This window comes from Rattus norvegicus, chromosome 19, assembly GCF_036323735.1.
Source record: "Rattus norvegicus strain BN/NHsdMcwi chromosome 19, GRCr8, whole genome shotgun sequence".
In the NCBI taxonomy this organism is placed as follows: domain Eukaryota; kingdom Metazoa; phylum Chordata; class Mammalia; order Rodentia; family Muridae; genus Rattus; species Rattus norvegicus.
Genome location: NC_086037.1, coordinates 14,136,511 through 14,160,307, shown reverse-complemented (window position 1 = coordinate 14,160,307; position 23,797 = coordinate 14,136,511). Strand labels below are relative to the sequence as shown.

Genomic DNA, 23,797 nt, shown 5'->3' with positions numbered 1-23,797 from the left:
GACAAAATGCTTGGGGTGGTGTATAAAACCACATCTGTTTCCCCGCCAAGTAGCAGGTTCAAATAAAGGTGGACAAGGAATATAAGCCTGATAACTCGCATTGGCCACAACAGAAGAAACCGTGAGTAAAGCACACACTGCTAACAATACGTGCTCAGCAGTAAAGGACTTTCCTGTAGGAGACAACATAGTTTTCCTTTCAGTGCTTAATCGCCTCACCTAGGTAATGGGGTTGTCACTGCATCGATCCTTCTCCGTTGTCGTTTGGCGACACTAAGAGAAGCCAGGGCCTCAGTAATGGAGGACACCTCCTTCATCTCCGGAGAACATCCATCAGGAGAGAATGTAGCTGGTTTAACTGGATTCTTCTGAGGGTAGGGAGCAGTTCTTATCATTCTGTGCTTGGATCCGTCTCCTGGGTAACCAGAATTGTCCCCCATCCTGTAAGGAGACAAAATCCTCTCCCCTACATACAGTAAAGTCCCTTCCTGTCATTCAGCATCTCGGGCAATTTTTATCCATATTGTCTGTTCCATGCCTTCAGGGAGAAGTCCAATAAAGTGTCTATCTGCTCTGCATATAACTTCACCTTGTGGTAAATTAAGAAGAGTAATAAAAAATAATGCTTATGCCAATATTACTCTGGGACTGGTATGCCAACTCCATTCAGGCTGTGTAAGGTCATCTCTTTTCCTCCTTTTTAATTTTATAATTTGTCATTTCAGGGTATGGTGAACTCTTTCAACAAAAGCTTGTCCTTGTGGATGGCATTCTATACCAGTAATATGTACAATATGATATCATTGACAAAATGGTTTTTTTTTTTGCTCTGATTGGTATTTTATTTCTCCTTTACAAGTTCCACATAATAGACAAAGGCTTTTTGATAACATTGTTATCTTTGCTGGAAATGATCATATAATCATTTTAAAAAGCACAAATGTGCACATACAGGACTGAGGTTTCTGCAGCCTGTAAACACCTCTGTGGGTTTAACAAGGAAAAAAAGCAATATACTGACAATTCAACTGTAACTCTTAGAAAAACACCGGTTTCCTTACCAATCACGAGTGTCCTGTACAGGGACCTATCATCCCAGATGGCAATGAGTTCAAGCCTAGGGCAGCCAGGAGCAGCTCCCCATACCGGGTCAGAAGACCCTCCCCACCCAGCACTTCTTCCAAGTGCTCCTTAACCTCATCACAGGTGACAGCAGTCACCCCAAGAGAGGACAGAGCAGCAGACACAGTGGTGGTGGTTCCCAAGTGTTGTATGCGGCATTTCACATCCAGCGTCTCAGGAACGTGTCCATGCAAGCATGCGTACCATTCTTTAGACTGCTCCCCTCATTTCTTGAGTGAGGGGACCAGGCCTTCCTAATTCACTTTTGGTGCCTGGAATAACAAAATATTTCACCAGAAGGGGTGCAAGCAGTGCTATCTGATAAGAATACGAAGAAGGAAAAAGCAGATATCTTAAAGAAAACGTGTGTTCTACTCACACTAAAATGTCAGACCAATGCATAATATACTGCAAAGCTGTAACACAATATGGCCAAACACAATGTTCAAATATTGAACTGTTCAAGCATGTGAAGATCATCTTCTGAAAGACAAACTGGGTTCTTATTTTGTAGCTACCTTTGTGTAACTTCAACTGCTGTCCCTCAACAAGGTCTGACACTGTCTTGGTACTTGTTTGGAAGTTGGATGAGACAATGTAAGCTCAACAGTCAACTCCCGGGATCTCCCAGCGCTCATTTTCAGCATTCATCCGAGGACTGGGCATCATCTTCATCCCTCACTTCTCGGTATCTCCCTGAAGACTCCCCTTCTGGATTGTAGCTCTGCATTGTAATATTCAGTCTCTCAGCTAGTTTCTGTGCTGCGAGCTTTGCCCGCATCTTCTCATAATTCTGCTTCTGCTCTTTCTGCAAAGCCAGTGACTCTTCTATGGAGAGCAGCTGTGCAGGCAGGGGGTGGAGCAGAAGAAGGTGAGCTGCTGTGACATCATCAAGATGCTGCCTAGCCCTGCATAGCTGCTCTTCTGAGGAAGCAGGAGACTGAACCCTCTGACAATGACTTGGTGAGTCACTCTGTTGTGTGGGTAACACATTGGTCTTAAACTTATGAGGAGGGGGCACTGGGTTTCTAGCTCGCATTTCTATCACTGTCATGTAATGAGGCTTCTTAGGAGTCTCACTCTGCAGTTCTGGAAAGTTCTCAGTGCTGGTGTTTTCTTCTGAGGGTTCAGTCTGGTCTGCAGTTGTGATCTTTTGCAATTTAGTGATAAACAGACTGTCGACGCTGCTGGAAACCTCTTCCACTTGACTTGAATGCTGGGGGAGTTGTTCATTAACTTAAGATGGGGGAGCCTGGGCTGTGATGCGGACAGACGGGCTGGTACTCACTGTGCAGCCAGTCTCCAAAGTCTCTTCATTGCCTTTGTGAGTGAGCTGTGTAGGTCCCTGAGTTTCTGAGGTTGTTTTAGATGATTCAATGTCTACTGACGAACATTCAGGAACTAATGATGAAGTATCAAGCATCAGGTCAGAATTCTGGGCCTTGTCTATGTCGGTATCAACTCTTGTGGTTGCTTTATGCCTTAGCTTACAGTCAACACTAACAGGATGAAGTAGTTCAGTTCTCCCTCTGACCTCTTCACTTTCTGAAATGGCAGCTTTCAGTTTGGCAGTGGTGTCTGAGATCTTTTTACCTTTGTCGGGCAATTTGCAAATGAATTTTTCTTTGCTCAAAAGTCTCTCCTGGCGCCTCAACCTCTCCCGCAGCTCCGCCAAACTCTGCCGCCCCACGTCCTCAGGAACTGGGGGCTCGAAGCCTCAGGGCAGGGAGCACATTGTGCATGGGCTGAGGCTGGCCCCGCAGGCAGGGTTCCCCAGCAGGGCCCATGGTGGTCGCAGGCTTCGTGGGGGCCGCAACTCTGGAGCACGTGCAGGAGTCGCCATTTTCCTGGAAGAGCCGACAAAATTGTTTAAATTGATAAGAAATATATGTTGGTCCATAATCAGTTTTAATTTTAGAAGGCGGTCCCATAACAGCAGAAGTTTCCAATAGATGCTGTATAACATGAGCAGTGCGTACTCCTGGCAATGGTGTAGCCCATACAAATTTTGAAAAATTATCTATGCTTACATGTATCTAGGAAAGGCGACCAAACTCAGAAATATGGGTTCCATCCATCTGCCACGATGTATTAGGTTGCATTCTTCTGGGATTAATTTCAGATGCAATACATTTTATAAGTGAAGGCTTACAAATACGACAATTAGCAATAATTTGTTGGCTTCAGAATAGGGAACCTTATATTTAATATGGAAATATCCAATATTGGCATGATTATGACTGTTTTCTTCTGGGGTAGCAAATGCCACTAATTGATCTACCATAGGATTGCCATGTGTTAAAGATCCTGGCAATCTTGAATGTAATCTAATATGTGTAATAAATATTCTAGAGTTTCAGAATAACAATAGTCCTTTAATATGTGAGAATAACATTTAATATCGGCTTAGATGTAGAAACAACAGCAGTTGCAATATTCTGTACTACTACAACATAAGCTGACTCGGCTTTAATATTTTTACATCATGAGTAAAATCCGGCAATACATTAATTACTTCTAATACTTCATTTTGTTGAACTGACCCAAAAGAAGATTCTTGTCCCCAAAATTTATCTTTGGTCCAATAAGCCATCTGTCTTAGATGTTTGGTCTTAGAGCCATCTGTAAACAGAGTAAGGGCAGATGGTAATGGATCAACAGAAATTAGTGTATTTATCACATTTTTTTTTGTTTTCTTAAGCAATCCCAGAATTTACTATGGGGAAAATGAAATTCAGTATTTCTAGTGTAAGAAATCATGGGTAATTGAAAAACTTCAGACGTCTGCATTAAATATTCCACTTTATTTTTGCTTAATGAGAAAACAAAAGCAGCACAATCATATCCCCACAGTGTAACAGGTCTTTGTATGCCTTGCTGAATAATTAAAGAAATTTGTTCCTCATATGTTGTTAATGTTTTCTTAAAGATAAATTTAATATGTATCCATTCTAAAGGCAACTCATCTTGAGCTAAAGTGCCTATAGGATATTCAAGAGTATTTCAATGTATAAGTTAATAACTCTATCTGGATCAATATGTGCCAAATATGCATCTTTCCATTTTCAGAAAAGATATCCTCTTCCATGCCTTCATATAAGCATTAATATCCCCAGTTTCCTTTCTAGGTAATAATGCTCTCCTGTACTCTTCATTAGCATTTTCAAAAGCAAGCATTTTCAGCAGTTGTCCTCTAGCTTCCTCTCCTACCACTGTTCTTTCCATTGTTAATTTTAGTATACATAAAAACTTAATATATGGTTCATAGAAAGTTACTGCCTTTTTCAACCAACTACTATCTTCCTTTATAATAAGTTGGTTGGGCCACACCTTGAACCGATGATAGACATTGTCCCAGGATAGACATTCTTTATCAGCAGGTCTCAGGGTAGGACTGGATATGTGACCCTGTGCTATAGCACTGTCCAGAGTGGTAAATGCAGCTTCTGAAGAGGAATGCAGGCCTGGCCTCTAGACCTCCATCTTCCAGGCCTGTCTGGAGAGCCTGATGCCCTGGCAAAAGAGACTCCTTCTCTCCAGAGGAGCACTGCAGTCAAATGACATCTCAGTGATGAAAACTACCAGTCCCCAAAGGCATGCCACTGAGCAGAGATAGCCTCAGTCATGCACCTCTGCCCATCCCCAGTTCCTCGTGTCAGTAACTCAACCCTTTCATGAACTAGATGGCAATACTTGAGGCAGGATGATCAGTAGTTTACTGGCCAATCTGGGCTCTATGAGATGCTCTCCCTGAAATCAGAGCCAGCAGGAAATTCAGTATGAAAGCTCTTTGTAGCCAAGCTCAACAACCCGGTTCAGAGCCTGGGACCCCACACGGTAGGATAAAGTGACTCCCATGGCTTTTTCCTCTACCTTCAACACTCATGCTTTGGAATGCACACCCCTACAATGAGATCAATACACATGGAATAAAAATTAAACAGAAAAATTAATGAAGACAATGCAGACAATGTTTTAAAGGATCCTGGGAGTCCTCACTCTGCACTTCCCTTTCCTTTGCCTTGGGAACATCACCTGCACCAGAGGCTGAGACTTCCTGCAAGAGAGAGAGGAGAGATGCACTGTTCATTCCACTGGAGCTGTGCAAAGACCAGAGCCACCTGTCTTTTCCTGATAGTGGGAGCTGTGCCCAAGTGTGGGCTGCTCCTACTAGAGGCACCACAAGAAGAGGACCACCTTCCTCAAACCTTCCAGCAGGGCTGGGAGCTGGAGGCTTCTGGTATTGGCTTCTCCCTGCAGCAGGGGGCAAATCATGGGCATGTGAGGTAACATGGAACCCTGTAATTCTACAAAGTGCAGAAGCTCCTGATGTCCCTCATGGTGCCCCAGAGCCTGCTCACCACACATGGAGGCTTCAGTAACATGGCCTTGTCCTGACCTGTGTGCACTCTGCATCCTCACTCTCTACCCCCTGCTTTTCGGCGTTGGAAGTCTCAGGTGTAGGAGGCGCCTACCATAGGCCTCTTCTCTCAGCATTTCAGCATTTTACATTTTATGTAGTTTGTGGTGTTCCTGTGCCATGATATGCACATGGAGAGCAGAGGACACAATGTGGACTCAGTTCTCTACTTTCACCAGATGATCAAACTGAGGCCATGAGGCTGGGTGGCAGAGCCTTTACCTGCTGAGCTGTGATACCCACTTGACCTTCACCATCATCCTTTGCTGTACACAGTTACATCAGCCTGTGACCCTCATCCTCCAGACTCTTATGAAGCAAACCCCATAGGTGTGGAGCTCTCATGTTAGCCAGGCCTAAAGGGGAAGGCAGCAAGCCCTTCAGGAACTCTAGAAAAATGTCTATACTGGGACTAAACTGGTGCTGCCTTGTAGGGCTACATTTTTCCTTTAAAACAGGAGGATTTGTGGTGGTGGTGGTGTACACCTTTGATCCTAACACTTGGGAGGCAGAGGCAGACAGATCTCTGTGAATTCTAGGCCAGCTCCCTCTATAGAGCTAGTTCCAGGTCAGCTACACAAAAGAAACCCTGTTTCTAAGAGTAAAACAAAGAAAGAGAAAGAAAGAAAGAAAGAAAGAAAGAAAGAAAGAAAGAAAGAAAGGATTTATATTTTGTATACAATGAGATGCCTGCATGTCTATACCTGAACCATCATGTTAACTATAACTCTTGTCACATCTGCATTAATTCAAATACTGAGGGGCTAAATGGTTAAATATTAATGACAATACAATTGGGGGTGGTGATGAAGAGATGGATGGTTTAGTGGCTAAGAGCAGAAGACCAGGGTTCAGTTCCCAGTGCCCACATGGTGGCTCGTATTAGCCTGTAATTGCAGTTCAGTGGAATCATTCTGGACTTCATGGGCACCAGACATACCACATGGTGCACAAGCATTTATTAGGTGAAACACTCAGGCCCATAAAAATAAGTAAATAAAATATATGGTTAACAGACACTGTGATTAAGGAAGTTCTTAGTGACTTTGGTTATCATTTCTCTCTCACGGAGAAATGTCTTCCTCATGGCTCGGCCTCCCTGGCTTCTAGGACATTCCCTAGCTCTGTGGAGCATGAAGTACTCAACACCATAAGCCAAGCATTGCAAAGGGATCTGCACCTTCACTGCTACACCTTCACCATGGCTGTGTCTAAAGGGAGAGACTTGGAATCCCACAGATGCAAGGCCAAACCTGTTGGGCTATGTGAGCCCAGCCACCCAATAGTCAGATCTTCTTCTGTCCTTGGCTATGGCATGAGGCTCTTAAGACAAATTAATCTGAAGGATCTCAACAGCTATGCTGTTAGACCTCTCATTGCTCTGCCCGACCTACAAGCTCCTTTCCTGGCTCAAATTCACACCTGAACTCCTCTCCTGCCTCAGCCACCATCAGCTCTTCTACTCCTCTCCAGCTGTGCTCTGAATAATCCACACTAAGGTGGACATTAACCTCTTGTGGACCTCCAGACGTATGCTTGTGATTACTCTTCATTGGCTGTTTTGTATGGGTAGGCGGGTTCTTCTAGTCTCATGCAGAACACTGCTCACACATTTTGGATCTTACAACACCCTCTTGATTGAGAATCCTGACTAATGACTGACTGACCTTCCATGCCTGAAGTCACCCTCTGTCTCCCAGTCCAAGATGAGAATCCCCACCCTAACCCCATGGTGTCCAGTTTCATCTCAGAAGCTAGGCTCTGAACTACCCAATATCATTTGGATCTCGACCTCTAATTCTCTGTTAAATCGTTCCTCTCTTCTTTAAAACAAATTCATTTTGTTGTTTATTTTTTGAGACAGGGTTTCTCTGTTTGGCCCTGGCTATTCTGACATGTTCTCTGTAGATCAGACTTGTCAGGAAACCAGATATCTGCCTGCCTCGGCCTCTTAAGCACTGGGATTACTGGATTGTGCCAGCATGTTTAATTAAAAATTAATTAGTGGCAGTGCATGTTGGCACATGCCTTTAATTCCATCCGTTGGGAGGTAGAGGCATTGTGAGTTCCAGGACAGCCAGGGCTATAAATTAACACCTTGTCTCAAAGAAACAAGCCAAAAATGAAACAAAAATGTTGCAATATGGTCTTAGGTATGTAACTGAGTCTGTTCTTGAACTCTGAATCCTCCCACTTTCACTCAGGTGCTAATCAGCAGGCTTCTGTCTTGACTTTCACTGTGCACTCAGGGCTGCCAGGACTGTTACCTCTCCCAGTGTAACTCCTGACTCTCTCATCAGCATCATCACAAAACTCCTGCTAAGAATTAAGGAAACCTGAATTCTAAGGAACAGTCGGAGCTCCAGTATTTCCAAAGCTCACTCTAATACAGATGGATCCTATGCTACAGTAAAATGGTCACAGCTGGAGGTCTTAATTCCAGGACTTGGGACAGAGGGATTGGAGGATCTTGAATACAAGGTTATTTTTATGTTACAGTGTTGCTCAAAGCGAGTTGGGCTGCTACAAGATACCCTGTCTCAAAACTATACCAAACACACCTAAAATGAAACAGAGGAGTTTGAGTGGGCACAGATGGGAAAGCTCGGCACTTTATGGCTAAGCCACCTGCTGCCAGCACCAAAGTCCATGCACAGCCCCAATTCTGAGCTGTGTCTGGGACCCCACTTAGGAGCACGCACCAAAGTAGCTCAGATTCAGGGCTTTTGGTCTAAGAGGAATTCAGGCAGTCACACTTTGGATGCCAGTTCTCCAGCTCAACTGCCTGTCAGCCCAGGATCTTGTCTTAGTCATGGCTTGGCATCCCTAAATTCCTCCCAGCTGTGCTCTGAACTCACCCTGTGCCCGGTTCTGATGAATCTGCCATTCTCCATGGGAGTAGCCTCAAGAAGTCCCTCACATCTGAAGCACCACTCTGAGTGCACTAAATACTGCAGGGGAGGGGTGTGGCCAGCAGAGCACCCACCCCTTTCAGCTGTAGAACATTTAGCTCTAGAGTGAGCACTGCTGTGCATTGTGGATCTTAAGCAGTATTCTAGCCTTGGCCTGGGAAGAGCCGTTGACACCCACACTTTCTGGGGTGACATTGTCTCCTGAGGATAGAGTCAGGTGAGGAGCGGCAACTGATGTTCATGAGAGACAAACTTTCTTCACCACCTGCCCATGCTGGCCCTAGGATCTGGGCTTTTTGGGTGACATGAGTGTTGAGCCCCCCAGGTAGATGGGTTTTCAGGGGTCAGGTGGTTATTGTCACCAAAGGTATCCACAAGGATAAGTCATACTGTACTAATTCCCATATTAGATCCCTTCTCATGGGTCACAGAGGTCGTGCTGGGTCCTAAATGTGGACCCAGGTTCCTGGCACTTTTGAAGAGACTGGTCAGGGCGCAGGCTTCAGGACATTTTGTTTGAATTATTTTGGGGGATTTTATTTTTACTGTTGGGGGCAAACCTAGGGCTGCCATGTGCTGGGAAAAGGCTTTGCCACAGCTGTAGATCATCCCTAATTATAAACTCCTAAATTCTCCCAATCCTGGAACTTTCTAGGTCCCTCACATATGCAACCTTTGGGGGATTCCTCACATAGAATCATGGGGTGGATTGCATCCCAAAGAGAGACAGTGGGAAATGTTCCCCAGTGTCTCCCTGTGGCTGTGGTGATGAGAGTGGATGTAGTGACCAGTGGATGGCAGGGCCCATGTGAAACCCTTTTGGTTTCCACTTGAGTGGAATCTTCACCATGCCTTTTTTTTTTTTCTTGAAACACAGGTTGGCCTGGAACTTACAGTCTTCCATCACTCTGACTCAGTTTCCCATGACTGGGATCACAGGCTTAAATTACTATGCCCATCTTTCTTTTTTTGTATTTATAAATCTTCTAAAACCCAGAAGGATCTAGAATTTAAAATTTTGAGGTCCAAGGCATTTCCAACAGGGGATTCTTGACCTAGGAGTGTCCAGACCAGTGTTTATTGTGTGGCTACTTCATTCCCATAACAGCTTATGCTTGACAAAGAGTTCCAAGGTGTGATGTCACTGGGCATCAGGCGGTGTCCCAAATAGCAGCACTGACTCAGGTTGTAATTTAGGCTGGAGAAACTTACTAGGACCCTGGTAATCCTAGCACCCTGGGGCCTCACATGTCCTTAGTCTGATCTAGTGGTGAATCAACTGCTCTTGAGGGTGGATTGGAATTCTAGTCACTGTGAGGCAGCAGCATTAGTATCCTACAGCCACTCTGGGCTCCATGGGAAGACCCTGTTTCAATATAAAAGGGGTCACCTGCGAGTTTTTACTGTCTTCCCTGAGGCCTTCCTGCTGGAGTTAGAATAGCTGTCTCACCAAGTTGAAGTAGAGGGCAGAATGTTGGTGCCTTCTATAATGAGGACTAGTAACAGATAGTCTATGGAAATTCTAGAAAGTTCTACAGGTATTTATGTCCTGTGCATGGGAATTGCTGGCTTCCCTGTGTCCTTTGCCTTTAATTTGCAGTCCATGGGGCACCTGGGAATGTCCCCAAACCAGGCTGCACACAGGGCTTGTCCCATGATTCTCACTTGCACCCAGTGCCTGCCTGATTGTCATAAGTCTGACAGAGCCACTGTATGCTCACCTGACACCTGCAGAGAGCACTATATGGGGCCCTACCATCCCCACACTGCCCATCAGTGTCTACAATGTCCCTATATGGCACTGAGATGATCTAAGCTGCTTCCGGCCTATGTGCTGCATCAGAATCTGACCATTCCTAATTTCCTCCTCTCACACCCACACTAGAAGCCCTGTACCCACACTAGCCCCAGCTGGCCTGTTGCCTACTGACATCTCATGGACTCTGCCCCAATCCCCTGCCCTGCCCTGCCCTGCCCTGCCCTGCCCTGCTGTGCCCTGCCCCAAACCCCTGCCCTGCCCCAATGCCCTGCCCTGCCCTGCCCCAATGCCCTGCCCTGCCCTGCCACAATCCCCTGCCCTACCCTGCCCTGCCCTGCCCCAATCCCCTGCCCTGCCCTCACTCAGCTGACAATGTGGACATCTCAAGACAGTCACTGGACAATGGCTGACACACTTGTCTGAAAACTGGAAATGTTTCTCGATCTTGGAGAGGAAAGAAGGACCCTCCAACTACACTGAACTCTAAGGAAGTTTATTCAGGTGAGGGATGACATGGACTGTTTTGTCTCACGTCACACATGTCAGTAGAAAATATCCTAGGTATTGGATGGCGCTGTTAGCATTAACAGAACAAAGCACATAGTGTTGGGAAGATTAATAAATTATGAGTAGGATTAGAAAACCCCAAGCCTCTTCCAGGTCCTAAGAGAGCAAAAAATACCACCAAACATAGCATTAATGTGATAGGTTGGTTAAATCTAGTTACTAGATTCTAGTGTGATACCTATGACTTTTTGTGTCATGCTCAGCTTATAATGACTAGAGGACCTAAGCTTGAGAGTCACCAATGCCTCTCCCTTGCTTCTCTAGCTGCTGAGCATTGAAAAGCCCTAATGAGACAGCATCTGTTTGCAGACATACTGGATAAGTCTTCTGCACTTTATCTCTCTGAGTCACCTCCACTCTCAGTAAGTCAGTTTAATTCCATAAATTGTAAATGAGTCACGTGGAAAATATACTTTCTCAATACGATCACAGATTTCCATGTAAAAGGTGAAACATGAACTATCCCACCTAAGTTCTGGGCTTGCACAGACCTGCTCTGCAAAAGAAACATGTGGTCACAGCTGCAGTCTGCATTCACTATGGATGCTCTTGAGGACCTCCCTAAACTGCATAGATTAAGATAATTATCTTGCTTTCTATCAAAAGAATTCATTATGCCAAGTTGGCCTGTAGAAGGAGGCTAGTCTCTTCAGTATTTTATCAGATGTGCTTAATGTATATAATCATCGATAGTAAGTGAAAGATCTGTTTGGAATTGAAACTGAGTGATGCTGGAGGATGATGCTGAATGCACAATGAGCAGTGGAGGCACCAGAGCCCGGTGTGGATGCCTAGCAGCCTACCACATTGAGCAGGCACCCCTCAACCACCTGTACATACAAATCTACTGAGATCTCTCTCCTTAATGGGAGATGATGGCGTCCATCTAGTATAGCACATGCCCTGGAAGGACAAAAGCTACCTACAGGAGCTGTGGTGATGGCTCCCAGGTTAGAGCATCTGCTGCTCTCTCAGAAGAACCACATGGTCCCTAACAATCATCTACAAAGGGGAATGCTATTCCCTCTTTTGGATCATGAGGGAAATGCACTCAGGAGTGGCCCAGACATACATTTGAAAAAAAAAGATCCATTGAGTTAAATGATAAAAATAAATATAATCAGCAACAATAAAAAACACAGCATATGAATGATCAAATGAAACAGCACCTATAAAAACCTATTTCCCAAAATGACGTTGATGGTCATTATCTTTGTGGTTTAATACTAATGCTGTATTGTAAGAAAAACTGAGGCACATGGTTCTCCATTAGGATTATTCTATATTCCTTTGTGAAAGTTGTCATTTTTTCTGCAGCTCTACAGGCATGAGTGTGTGTTACTCAATATCTGGGCAAACAGTCAATAAGGAATGGGTGTTGTAGACTGATATAGATTAGGATGAGCAGAACACATGACAGCATGGATACAGTATGTCAGTGATTACATCATAAAGTGTGTGTCCATAAAAAAAGTCACATTATCCACACAAAAGACACTATCACCCTGTGTACAGCTTGGTGGCTTTAAATTCCCTATTTACTCATGCTGCCTGGACCATGCAAAGATCCATATCCAGCTGTCAGCTCTAAGTCTACAGGAGTGGAAAGGACCCTTGAATAAGATGGTCTTAAGAGTCAAGAGTTACAAATCAATTTTTATTCATAAGGAATACAATTTACAAAAAACAGGCATAAAATGAACAACTAAAATGGTATAAAAAATGAAAAACAGTAACAAGAATATATAACTATGAAATAACAAAAAGAAAACTTCAATGAAAATCATAACCAAAAATATTTCTTAACAGCATTTTCTTAATGAACATTTAGAAACACAGTTGTAGTGCTGTTTCTCCTCTAGGGAGATGTCAAGGCAGTCCCCTCAGATGTCTCTCAAATGGTGTTGTCGGTATGAGAGAGGAGAAAGACCTCAATGAGACAGGCTGGCATACGGATACATAAATTTAGGGTCTCTATACAATGAGGAAATTAACTGAGAAGAAGAATATTCTCCCCAAAAAAGTCTTTGACTGTTGAGGATTGTCGTCAGCAGGGAACTCCTGACAGAGAAACTCACTCTTCAGGGGGCTGTCTTCTTGGGATCTGTCCTATTCCATGTCTCCTGCAGTTCCTGAGACCTGGGAGGAGAAGGCAGCTATTAAGACACTGATTTGGTGGGGACACGCATACCAGCTGTCAAGTTGCTGCCTTCTGTCCCTTCAGCTGCATTGGACAGACAGCACTGATCTTTTCACTGAAATCATTGCTGATATCTCTGCAGGCTGGGGAAAGTCACCAACAACTCTCACAGTACTGTGGGAGAACAAGCTGCTCCTCAAACTTCTACCAGTGAAAACCAAGAACGGGGAAAGGAGAAGAGACCTAACTGGGTTGCAGGAAGAAAGTAGAAGGCCACATGATACTGAGATCAAAGCCAATGACCAGGACTCATTTGCCATTTGCACTTGGTTCTTATCCCTACAAGGTGCTTCCAACCATCACATGACCCCTGTATGACCTTTGTCACACGACCAAGAACTCGTTCAAAACTCTTCATAGCATCCAATCTATGACAGGGAGATGCAGTCATGTGATATGTTATTCCTCTGTCACCATTTCTGGACTGCAGTTTCAAAAAGGGCAGAGAAGTGTACTTGCCCATAATTCAGTTTCTGAAAAGTGGTTAACATCCCAGAATACTTGTGCATAGACAGAGCAATGAATAACTCTATCACATGAGGTGGGTGACTGATTGGGTGTGGGGAGATTAGAAAGATGATAGGGGAAGCAAAGATGTATCCAATAGGCAAATGGTATCAGACATTGTTAATCTGACTCAGCTGCTTGTTCCTACCAAATTTTGCTGGGTCTGGAGGTTGCTGGTCTTCTCCTGTTCGTCTTCAGCATTCGGGTTCAACTCAAACAAATATCGCTCTAACTCCTTGCTCTCCTGCTTCAATGTGACCAACTTCTTCTTCATACATGCCTGGTCCATCAGGAGCCGGCTGTGCAGGTTGCTGGAAACACACTCTGCATAGTAAGATCCTGAAGCCTCTTCCTCCCATTCCAACTCCAAATCCCACAAACTCCACCAGGACCCAGATACCCATAAAGACTTCATAGAATACATCTCCATACATGTAAGGCTGCTCCACAAACAGCAAACGGCCAATCCAGGGAAGAATAAATTGTTTCTGTGACCCAAGCACCTAACAGTCCATGTCTCTCCAAAAGAACAAGGAATCTACAACTATCCATGAAAGCCCAATGCATCTGGGCAACATCAATTAGTAGGCAGTAAACAACCACAAGAGGACAGTAGAACCAAGGGAGGTCATGCTAACCATGTGGTCCCCACATTGAGCTTTGTTAAACCTGGTATGACCCCAGAGGCCCAGGTCGGCCTAATAACACTCTGATGCCTGAATCAGTGTAGTTCTATCCAGAGCCTTCTAAAGATGCATAGACACTGTGCTGAGAAGTCACAGTCTCTTATGGAACTGAAACTGAGTCCAAAAGACCCACTGCACAGTGATATTTAAACAGCAGAAGACATGGACCCAGAGCTGCAGGCTCTCCAGTCCAGAACAAAGAGAGGCAGCAATGGATATTCCACAAGTGATGGGCCCTTTTGACCAGTACTTACCGATAGAAGTTAATCTCCTTCTTGAGCTCCTGAAATTTCTCACGATGTTCAATGTTCTTTGGGTCTAAGTTGTGCAGTAATGACATGACCTCTTTCTCCTTTATCTTCAAGTTTTCATAAAATGGATTTGGCCTGAAGTAGGGGCTGGCCCCAGGAAGATAGAACCCAATGAACATCGAGGTTTAGGATTATATGAACTCAGGCTATGTCTTGTACTACCCCAGCCCTGGAAGGACACTTTCTGAATTCTACATATTTGGATCTTCTTCAGCTTCAGAAACTTGGAATTGTGTGCCCAGGACAACAGAAGCTAAGCACCCAGATAAAGGGTTCCCTGGCTCACTTTTTTCAATCAGGAGGGCTGGATCTGCATTCAAACCTGTTATGCTGTCAAGAGCCTAGGCCACAGAGCTTACCCAACCACACACACACACACACACACACACACACACACACACACACACACACACACACACACATCCAGAAACCTCTGATTTCATTTTTCCTGTTTTGACAAGTGGAATGCTAGAAGCCGAATAACTAATATTCTAGAGGCAGACAGTACACATAATTCTGGAGATGAGACCAGATATTGCCACAAACTTATAATCTGCCCAAGGCATACAAATGTATAGACAAATGTGACTACACAGGCAAAGAACTGTGCTGTTGAAAGTGGGGCTTCCAAAATAAAGCACTTACACCTCCATGAAACTATTATAAAGGTAAATCCTGAGGTCAAAAAACAGACCCCTAAATTCCAAAGGTGGAGGGATAGAGAAACATATAAAGGTTGTGCATATGCATGCAGAGCTGTGCACACACAGACACACAAGCTGGGGCACACCCACAAGAAAAGAAAAGTAAGGTCTCCAGCTCCGAAAAAAAGAACCAAAAAAAAAAAAAGAAAAAGAAAAGAAAAGTAAACAGACTCAGAGAATGAGAAAGAGAGACAAATATGGAAAGAGCACAATGAGAATCAGTAGAAATGCATTCACCATTACTGTCTCAGAGTGTAAGGCACAGAGACAAGAAGGAGCAGGCCAGAGCCTCAGGCCTTCTACTTAAGCATTGATATGAACACTGTGGGACCTGTCACCTAAGGCTGCTGCCAGGAGATGATAGCGTTCAGTCACCTTCCTAGCAAGCACAAACACTCTCCACAAACTCACAGCACCCAGAACCTTGCAAAACTACCACCTGTCAAGGGCTTTCCAATTGCACACTGGGAACTCATGCTCCAGTGACTTTATCCCTGAAATCTTCACTCAGATTTCAAGTTCAGATTTTCAACAGGCAGAATCAGAGAGTCCATTTTCAATCTCACTCCTCAGTAAGGGTCAGGTTCTGAATCTCCTATCTATGGGAGATGAGGTTTAGAACAAGGTCGTTTGTTTGGAGCAATGCATACCTCTTGCTCATGGATCCACCTGTCACATAAAGGAGGCGATCTGTCAGCTCATTTCTCTCCTTGGTAGTTAGCTCCAGTTCTCTATTCAGCCTCTCCTCTTCCTCGTTGGCCTGCACCTTGTTTAGGACATTTTCAGGGGATGACGTCTGTCTGCAGGCCGCTGTAGGTAGAAGTACACAAGTGAACCTGCATGGGGTGAATGCATAGAGCATACACAGACCACAGTGAGGTCCAAACAGGAGAACATGCGTGGAAGCCAGTGTCACTGCAAGGAGTTTGGTCTATGTGTAAGAGGCATCCTAAGTGGATCAGAGTTCCCCCACTACTATATAGAGACCAAGAGATGTACCAGCCAGGTGTTCCCTATGCCTGCCCACACAGGCTTACAAGTACCAGAGAGATGCCTTCTCCACGATTATTATCAGGTACGCAGGCAACAACCTGGTTTCAGGACCCTCACCCCTCTGGTTTCAGAAGTCAGATCATCAATTCAGCATCCACAATGAATTGATTGATCAGGGATACTCAGATATCCTACACTGTTACTCTAGTCCAATAACTTTGCATTAAAAAGTCATGTAGGGGGAGGACATGGTCAACAGATTTATTAATTCCCCCTACTGAAATGACAAATACCCCAGAAGTGCCAATAGGTTACAGGCTCTTTCTCTACCTGCTCCATATAGTTTGGCTACTGTAGAAAAATATCTGCCACACAGAACCTCTAATATATGAAGGTAAGATTGGCCCTGTCAGCCAGAGGTAGTCAAAGGAGTTCTAAGAATATAAGGTCATGCCAGGAGCCCAGTTCTCTCCCTCTTACTACTGTCAGACAGTCACTGAATTTAAAGAAGCAATGAAAGTGAAGTACATTGATGCCCTGTTTAATTCAGAAAAGTTATACCCTCCATGACCTCTTATGGTGCTATTATATCAATTTAACATACCGAATGCACTGTAAAAGTAAAGACTAGAAGTTCACCCAATAATAGCATAGGCATTGCCATATCCTCCATGTGGTTATGGAGAAACTAATAATGTGAAAACCTTGACTTTCAGGAATTGTGATAATCATGGAATTCAATATCTGTGGAGATGTTCCAGTGGTTGTGGCCCATTGCTATAAAGGCCAGCTGAAGGCCCCCACACTCACCCCTGAGAGGAAGCTCAACATACACTGCCCAGAACTTACTCCACATTCCCCATGTCCTGTGTCCATCATTACCTTTAGGTTTCGTTTGCTTCACTCTAGACTCTTCTCTATCAACATCAACTCTCCCAAAGCGCCTACAAAGACGGGCAAACATGTCTGTGGATATATCCTTTGGACACTAAGAGAAAAAGTAGGGAATTGGTTGTCACAACGATACTGGTGACATCACAGGGATTCCAAGGTCTCTCTAGGAGACAATAGAATGTCCACGAAGGGCCGGCTGATGTCATGGATAACATACTTTGCCTCCCTGCTAATGTTCTCCCTGTACTGAGCAAAAGCTGATGTGCCCTTTTCAGGAGACTTCCCTGTGGCATAGCCACTGAGCACCACATGCTTCCAAAGCCAAATTTGGCTCTAGGCTTGATTGGAAAAACCTAAGTCATTGCTATGTATCTAAATGAGTGCTTCCTCCCCAATCCCTGCACAGAAATGTTTCATCCTACTTCAAATTCTCCTCAGTCAGCAATATTACCCATTAAAGATTACTGAGAAATCACACCAGTTACTATAAGTAGACAAAGAGGTCTCCTGTCTCATCATGTGCAGGTGCATGAAATCACACCCAGAAATAGCCTGTAGGGTAGGTTGCGATGTGGCTGTGTGTTATAGGTACAACCTGAAGCTTTGTGCTTAACATTTAACAGTTGCCACCGGATTCCTTAGGAGAAAGAATTGCATTCATTACGGTCCTGGCAACAATGTGGTGATCTGTTAGCAGAGGAAACTGAAATATTGGATCCACCAGTGAATGCACCCTCAGGCTGAGTGTGGGGCTCTCCTCTCTGAACCTAAGTTACAAAAGCAGGATTGCTTACAGGCCTCTCTAAGCTATAACGTCCGATTTCATCTGAAAAATAAAATAGTCAGCAATGTGTGTGTGTGGGGGGGGGGTACAGCCAAAGGAGTTGGACAAGCCTAGAGACATAACTCAGTGGACAGAGTAAGAAACAAGCATCTTCACTCCTGTTTCATGGATCACCCCACAAAACACAAACGCATCTATCCTACTAAAAAAAAAAACAAGTTATTTTATTGAATGCATACACTAATACTGTTTACAGTATTGGTAGCAAAGCTCAGATTTTGGGGGCAGATCCATGACTTGAACTATCTTCCTGACAACATATAAAACAATAAATAAATAAATAAATAAATAAATAAGAAAAAACAGAAAAATAAAAAAACACAAAAAGCACAAGCCTCTCATGTGAAGTTACAGAAGAGTGATCCAGTGGTCACTTCTGACCAGGCCATTTTAGCTATGACAGTGCATAGTGAACCTTAATTTGATGGGTCCTATATAAAGCTTTGTGCAATATTGTCATTTTAACCAACCTCATCTAGAACATACATAACAACACAGGATATGATCACAATGTCCTTGCTGTGTATCAAGTTATTTTTCTATGTCCTTGATTGTCAGGCATATTACAGCAACAATCTGAGATGGCTGATAGACTTGGAAGAAAGTGGATATGAAAGATCCCCGTTTGATATCAGTACAGCCATTTCTTACGAATGAGAATCTTTTAAGCTGGCCCTCGCTTAGCCCCTACACATTAGACAATAGACCAGAAAGTACAGAAAGCACATTCCCACCCACTCTCTAGGAAGCTGCCGGACCATAAGAACAGAGGGTACAGAACATATTTACTGCAGGGCAATTAGAAGACAGGAAACATCTCTGGGAAGCTGACTGACCACTATAGAAGTGAGATATCCTTGGTACTGAATGCAGCTGTGCTATAGGCTGACATAGCTATAGCCTTGTCCTGGGAACTCCAGAAGAGAAACACCTGTCAAGACAGATATCCTTGGTCCTTGTCCTGGAAACCCAGGGATAAGAAAACATATATCAAGTCAGACGTCCTTCATACTGAAATAGCTGCATTGATGTGGTTACGGCCTTATCCCAGGAATTCCAGGATGAGAAACATCTGCCTAGTTATCCTTGGCACGAAATAGCTGAGCTAAGGAAACTGTGTAATCTTAACTGACATTTTAAGCTGTATATTTCTGTTGTTTGAGGCTCCTCACATCCCTCCTGCGTGAGGACCGTGTCGAGCCCCAGTGCATTGGTATCCCAAAGTAAACCTCTTGTTTTTACATCAAGACTGAGTCCTGTGTGTTCATGGGGTGGTGATTGTCCTCAGGACTGGAGCGAGAGTCTCCTCTGTCTGAGGGTCTTTCAGATAAAGCTATAGTTGTGGGTTACACACCTCAGCTCTCATTGGCTAATGCTGTCCTCACAGTCCTTGGAGGCCCCTTTGTAAGACTACCTGTTGGAAAGTGGAAGCAGCTTTATTTGAGCTCAAAGTGAACAGGACGAGCAACTTAGAGAACAAGATGGGGTAATTGAGAACCTGTCTAAAACCAGCACTGAAACCCACCCTCCATTCAAAGCATCATCTACCAATTCTTGAATTTTTACCATTCTCTGCCAACCAGTCTTTCATTCAGGAAAGGTAGAAAAGAACTGGAAATGATCTTTGTATTCTAAGGACCTCGATCTGTCTTTCCTTAGGTCCACGTTAAGAACAAATGAAATGGGTATCACCATCTGAATAACTTAATATTACCCACTCAGCATTTCTAGCCTAATACTGTGCCTATGGCAATCTCAAGCTTCCCCGAGTGTTGCTGCCCCAGCAAGAAGAATGAAGAACTGAGGTCAATCCCCAGTGAACCTTTCAAGGGGTTAGAAGAAAGCCATCAGAGATACTGCACTTCTTTGTCCTTCGATTAAATCAAGATGATACAACGTGAATCTAGTGTGCTATTCAACCATACATCTTCCTCACAACCCCACCTATCTGAGGTCATTGCTTGGCAGAATTCATGCCCCACCATCCGAGATATTTCTTGATTCATTGCTGCCAAGGGCCAGGTTTCCTGAGTTTTGTTTTTTATAGAATTGGGTGTAGTCAATCATAGTTGCCCTCTGTAAGAAATGACAAATATCTATAATAACTGAATATTCTGAAGGTTTTTATACTGGTTTTATTATACATATAACTGTGAAACGGAAAACATACATATTTTATCAATGAAATGAGTAAGATTAATTTAATGAACAGAAAAATGGATGGTACTTCAAAACTTCCATGATTACATATTATCTATTTAATTCCCTCCACAATAGCAAGAAACGGACATTATTATTTACTTAAACCGAGAAAATATTAATTGTTTGGCCTGCTTTTCTGAGCTTCCTTAAGGTATAGTTAATTGACAGAGCTGTGGTTTAAAATTAGGGTCCATATTCTTCTGTTTTAAATGTGTGCCTTTTCTTTCTATTTTTTCCTCCATCTTTATTAAATTGGGTATATCTTATTTACATTTCAATTGTTATTACCTTTCTGGGTTTCCAGGCAAACATCCCCCTAACCCCTCCCCCTCCCCTTCTCTATGGGTGTTCCCCTCCCCATCCTCCCACCATTACCACCCTCCCCCCAACAAGCCCCTTCACTGGGGGTTCAGTCTTGGCAGGACCAAGGGCTTCCCTTTTATTTCTAGTGGGTGCTGCTCTCCCTGCTCCGTGGGAAGTGGATGGGGGGAAGGCCCGGACCTGAGGTGAGTTGGAACTGGGGTAGAAAGGCATAGGGCCTCCTAGGTGAGAATGCCAAACCACCACTGCTGCTGCAGCCACCATGGAGAAGCCCTTGTTCCTGCTGCAGGGAGGAGAGTCTGGTGCCCACAAGATGGCTGAAGGGGAGCTGAGAGTGGACAGCTTCATCACCCGCCTGCTGGAGGTATGAGGATATCGTCCGGGAAAAATTGTGCAGATGACTGAAGCAGAAGTCCGAGGGCTGTGTATCACGTCTCGTGAAATCTTTCTTAGCCAGCCAACAGCTGTGAACACAGGTTTCTTTTGGAGAGCAGGCCTGTGCAGGCCCAGAACCTATGTGGGACAGTTCAAGCTACCCTTTTCCATGGCCAATCTCAGATCATATTCAGAAAGTATTTCTTGGACTAAAGAGATGGCTTAGTGGTTAAGAGCACTGACAGCTCTTCCAGAGGTCCTGAGTTCAAATCCCAGCAACCACATGGTGGCTCACAACCATCTGTAATGAGATCTGATGCCCTCTTCTGGTGTGTCTGAAGACAGTCACGGTGTACTTGTATATGATAAATAAATAAATAAATCTTTAAAAAAAAGAGTATTTCTTCCAGGTGATGGATTTTCAATTTATGGAATTGAACTAACTTACTGATGGTGGAAGTGACACACAGAGTTAAAGTACAGAAGGAATAATCCAGAATGTCCACCAAAAGTTGCTGTCACACCAGGGCTTTTAAAAGCTCAGCTGCTAGAGAAGCAATGTAGTCTTTGGTTATTCTCAAGCTTAGGTCTTCTAGTCATTATAAGCTGACCATGACACAAAAAGAGTCATCTATATCAAAATAGAGAAGAGTAACTAGATTCACACCACACTATCACATTACTACTGTATTTGAGGTTCTCAGTTAATATCTAAGAACCTGGAAGAGGCCTGGGTCTTGCTACACAAACTCATGATTTATGTCCCCATTGTCAGCTGAGATTCTTCATGCAGCCTGGGGTCAAGGAGGTCATCCCACAAAGCACAAAACACCCATCTCAGATAAACATGTATGGTTTATTGAATCCAAAACATCCATGAATTTCAGGACACAATTAAATGTTGAAACCTAAGGATAATAGATAGAGAAGAGAATTAAGATTTCTAGTTCATAGATCCAGTAAACACCTTCAACAAATCATAGCAGCAAACTTTCATAAGGTAAAGAAAGAAAAGGCAATAAAGGTACAACAAGCCTACAGAACATCAAACTACTTGTACCAGAAAAATTCCTCCATTCACATAATAATTAAAACACTAAATGCACAGATCAAGAAAGAACATTAAAAGGGGTAAGGTATAAATATCTAGTAACAAATAGATTGAGACGTATCTGAATTACACCAGACTTCTCAACAGAGATTCTAAAAGTCAGAAAATCTTGGGCAGATGTAATACAGACACAGGCTCCTATATCCAGCATAATCATCAATCACCATAAAAGGAGGAACCAGGATATTTCATGACAAAACCAAATTTAAAGAATTCTTTTCTGTAAGAAAGCACAACAGAGGCTAATAGGAGGAAAACTCCAAGACAATGAACTAAACTATACCCAAGAAAAACCAAGAAATTAATCTTCTCTCAATAATTTAAAAAAAGAGAAGCACACAAACATAATTTCACCTATAACCAGAAAAAGAAGAGAATGCAGCAATCATTGGCTTTAATATCTGAACAGATCTTCTTTCCCTAATCCCCAAGCTCCCAGGGGCCAAACTGCCAGCCAAACTGTATGCAAGGATGCTCTATGGTTCAAGGTGAGGCCTGTAGCCCCACCAAAGGCAGATCCTAGAGGTGTGAGGTGGGGATGGATATGTGTGGGTGCAGGAGCACTGTCACATAGGCAAAGCTGAGCAGAAATGGAATGTAAGGTTTGATGAGGGGAGTCTGGAAAGCAGGACAACAGTTGAAATGTAAATAAATAAAATAACCGATTAATAAAAAATAGCCAAAAATAAAATAACAAGTAAAAAGGTAAATGAAAATTAAACCAAACCAACCAAACAAACAAACAAAAATCCCTGTAGTGGATTGGCCTAATTCTGATAGTATTTTAATGCTAATTTGTGGAACTCAGGACTGGTTAACCCCAAATAACTGACCCTGTTCCCAGTTAACTGTGATTATAAAGAAGCCAACAGCCAACAGCTGCACAGCAGAGAGATGGGGGAGGGGAGCTTTGAGGGCTTTGCTAAAGAGGATCATGAGGAGGGAAGAAGGAAGAAGAAGCTGCCAGAGAATAAAGGAAGAACGTGTGTGATGGAGAGGAGAGAGGAAGAGGACAGCAGCCATGGTTAAGGGAGAGGAGAGCCTGGTCCTGAGGGCTGTCCAAGTGGAACAAAAACAGTCAAGATGCTACACAGCCTGTAAGAGTTGAGCGTTATTGTTTGGAAAGTAGATCTGATACCATGGAGGGCAGGCAGCTGCCCAGCTACTGTGCTGACGAATGCATACTAAAAATAAATTTAACAAAATATTAGTAACCAGTAAGACAGCTCTGTAGAGGATCCTAAAAGGAATACTTTAGTTTGAAGGGAAGGACAAAATACCAGAGAACACAGGGGATAAATTAATAAAACTAGGAAAGTTAATCAAAGAAGACTGGGAAAACCACAAAAATTAACAAAATGACAAAATTTAATACATAGGTTTAAATAATAATTACATATCACAAAACTCAATATCTAGGGTGGTGGGGCATGAATTCTGCCATGGTCAGAACTCAGAAAGGTGGGGTTGGGAGAAACATGTCTGGTTAAATAGTCCACCCACATTGTGTCAATGTGATTTAATCTAAGGACAAAGAAGTGGAGCATCTCTCATGGCTTTCTTCTAACCCCTTGAAAGGATCACTGGGGTGTGGCCTCAGTACTTCATACTTCTTGCTAGTTCAGCGAAACTCAAGGAAGCTTGAGATTGTCACAGCACAGTATTAGGCTAGATATACTGAGTAGATGATACTAAGTTGTTCAGATGGTGATACCCATTTGCATGTGTTCTTAATGTGGACCTAAGGAAAGAGAGATCAAGGTCCTTAGAATAGAAGGAACATTCCCAGTCCTTTTCTACCATTCCAGGCTGAAAGGCTGGTAGGGAGAAAGTGGTAAATAATAAAGAATTAATAGATGATGCTTTGAA

At 43.5% G+C, this 23,797-nt stretch overlaps 2 protein-coding genes across 2 annotated transcripts; both read right to left on the bottom strand.

Moving 5' to 3' along the window:
* Positions 1-815: 815 nt before the first annotated feature.
* On the bottom strand, positions 816-8,445 carry LOC134483116 (uncharacterized). The gene is made up of 4 exons (XM_063278356.1): positions 8,401-8,445; positions 5,092-5,179; positions 3,666-3,744; positions 816-2,969 (listed from the first exon to the last, which is right to left on the bottom strand). Exons 1-4 carry the CDS (start codon positions 8,434-8,436, stop codon positions 2,840-2,842), a joined length of 333 nt encoding a protein of 110 aa, XP_063134426.1. The 5' UTR covers positions 8,437-8,445; the 3' UTR covers positions 816-2,839.
* A 5,050-nt stretch (positions 8,446-13,495) lies between these two features.
* On the bottom strand, positions 13,496-17,197 carry LOC134483115 (disks large homolog 5-like). The gene is made up of 4 exons (XM_063278355.1): positions 17,064-17,197; positions 15,839-15,998; positions 14,428-14,571; positions 13,496-13,798 (listed from the first exon to the last, which is right to left on the bottom strand). The coding sequence occupies exons 1-4, from the start codon at positions 17,143-17,145 to the stop codon at positions 13,618-13,620; spliced, it is 567 nt and encodes a 188-aa protein (XP_063134425.1). The 5' UTR covers positions 17,146-17,197; the 3' UTR covers positions 13,496-13,617.
* Between the last annotated feature and the right edge of the window lie 6,600 nt (positions 17,198-23,797).

Coding starts and splice junctions, on each gene's coding strand:
- LOC134483115 (XM_063278355.1), bottom strand. CDS start 17,145: ATGTTTGCCCGTCTTTGTAGGCGCTTTGGGAGAGTTGATGTTGATAGA. Junction 14,572..15,838: donor GGTGGATCCATGAGCAAGAG/GTATGCATTGCT, acceptor TCCTGGGGCCAG/CCCCTACTTCAGGCCAAATC. Junction 13,799..14,427: donor AAGGAGATTAACTTCTATCG/GTAAGTACTGGT, acceptor GTGTGTTTCCAG/CAACCTGCACAGCCGGCTCC.
- LOC134483116 (XM_063278356.1), bottom strand. CDS start 8,436: ATGGAGAATGGCAGATTCATCAGAACCGGGCACAGG. Junction 5,180..8,400: donor TCATCAGAACCGGGCACAGG/GTGAGTTCAGAG, acceptor TCTCTCTTGCAG/GAAGTCTCAGCCTCTGGTGC. Junction 2,970..3,665: donor GGACAAGAATCTTCTTTTGG/GTCAGTTCAACA, acceptor CGGCTCTTCCAG/GAAAATGGCGACTCCTGCAC.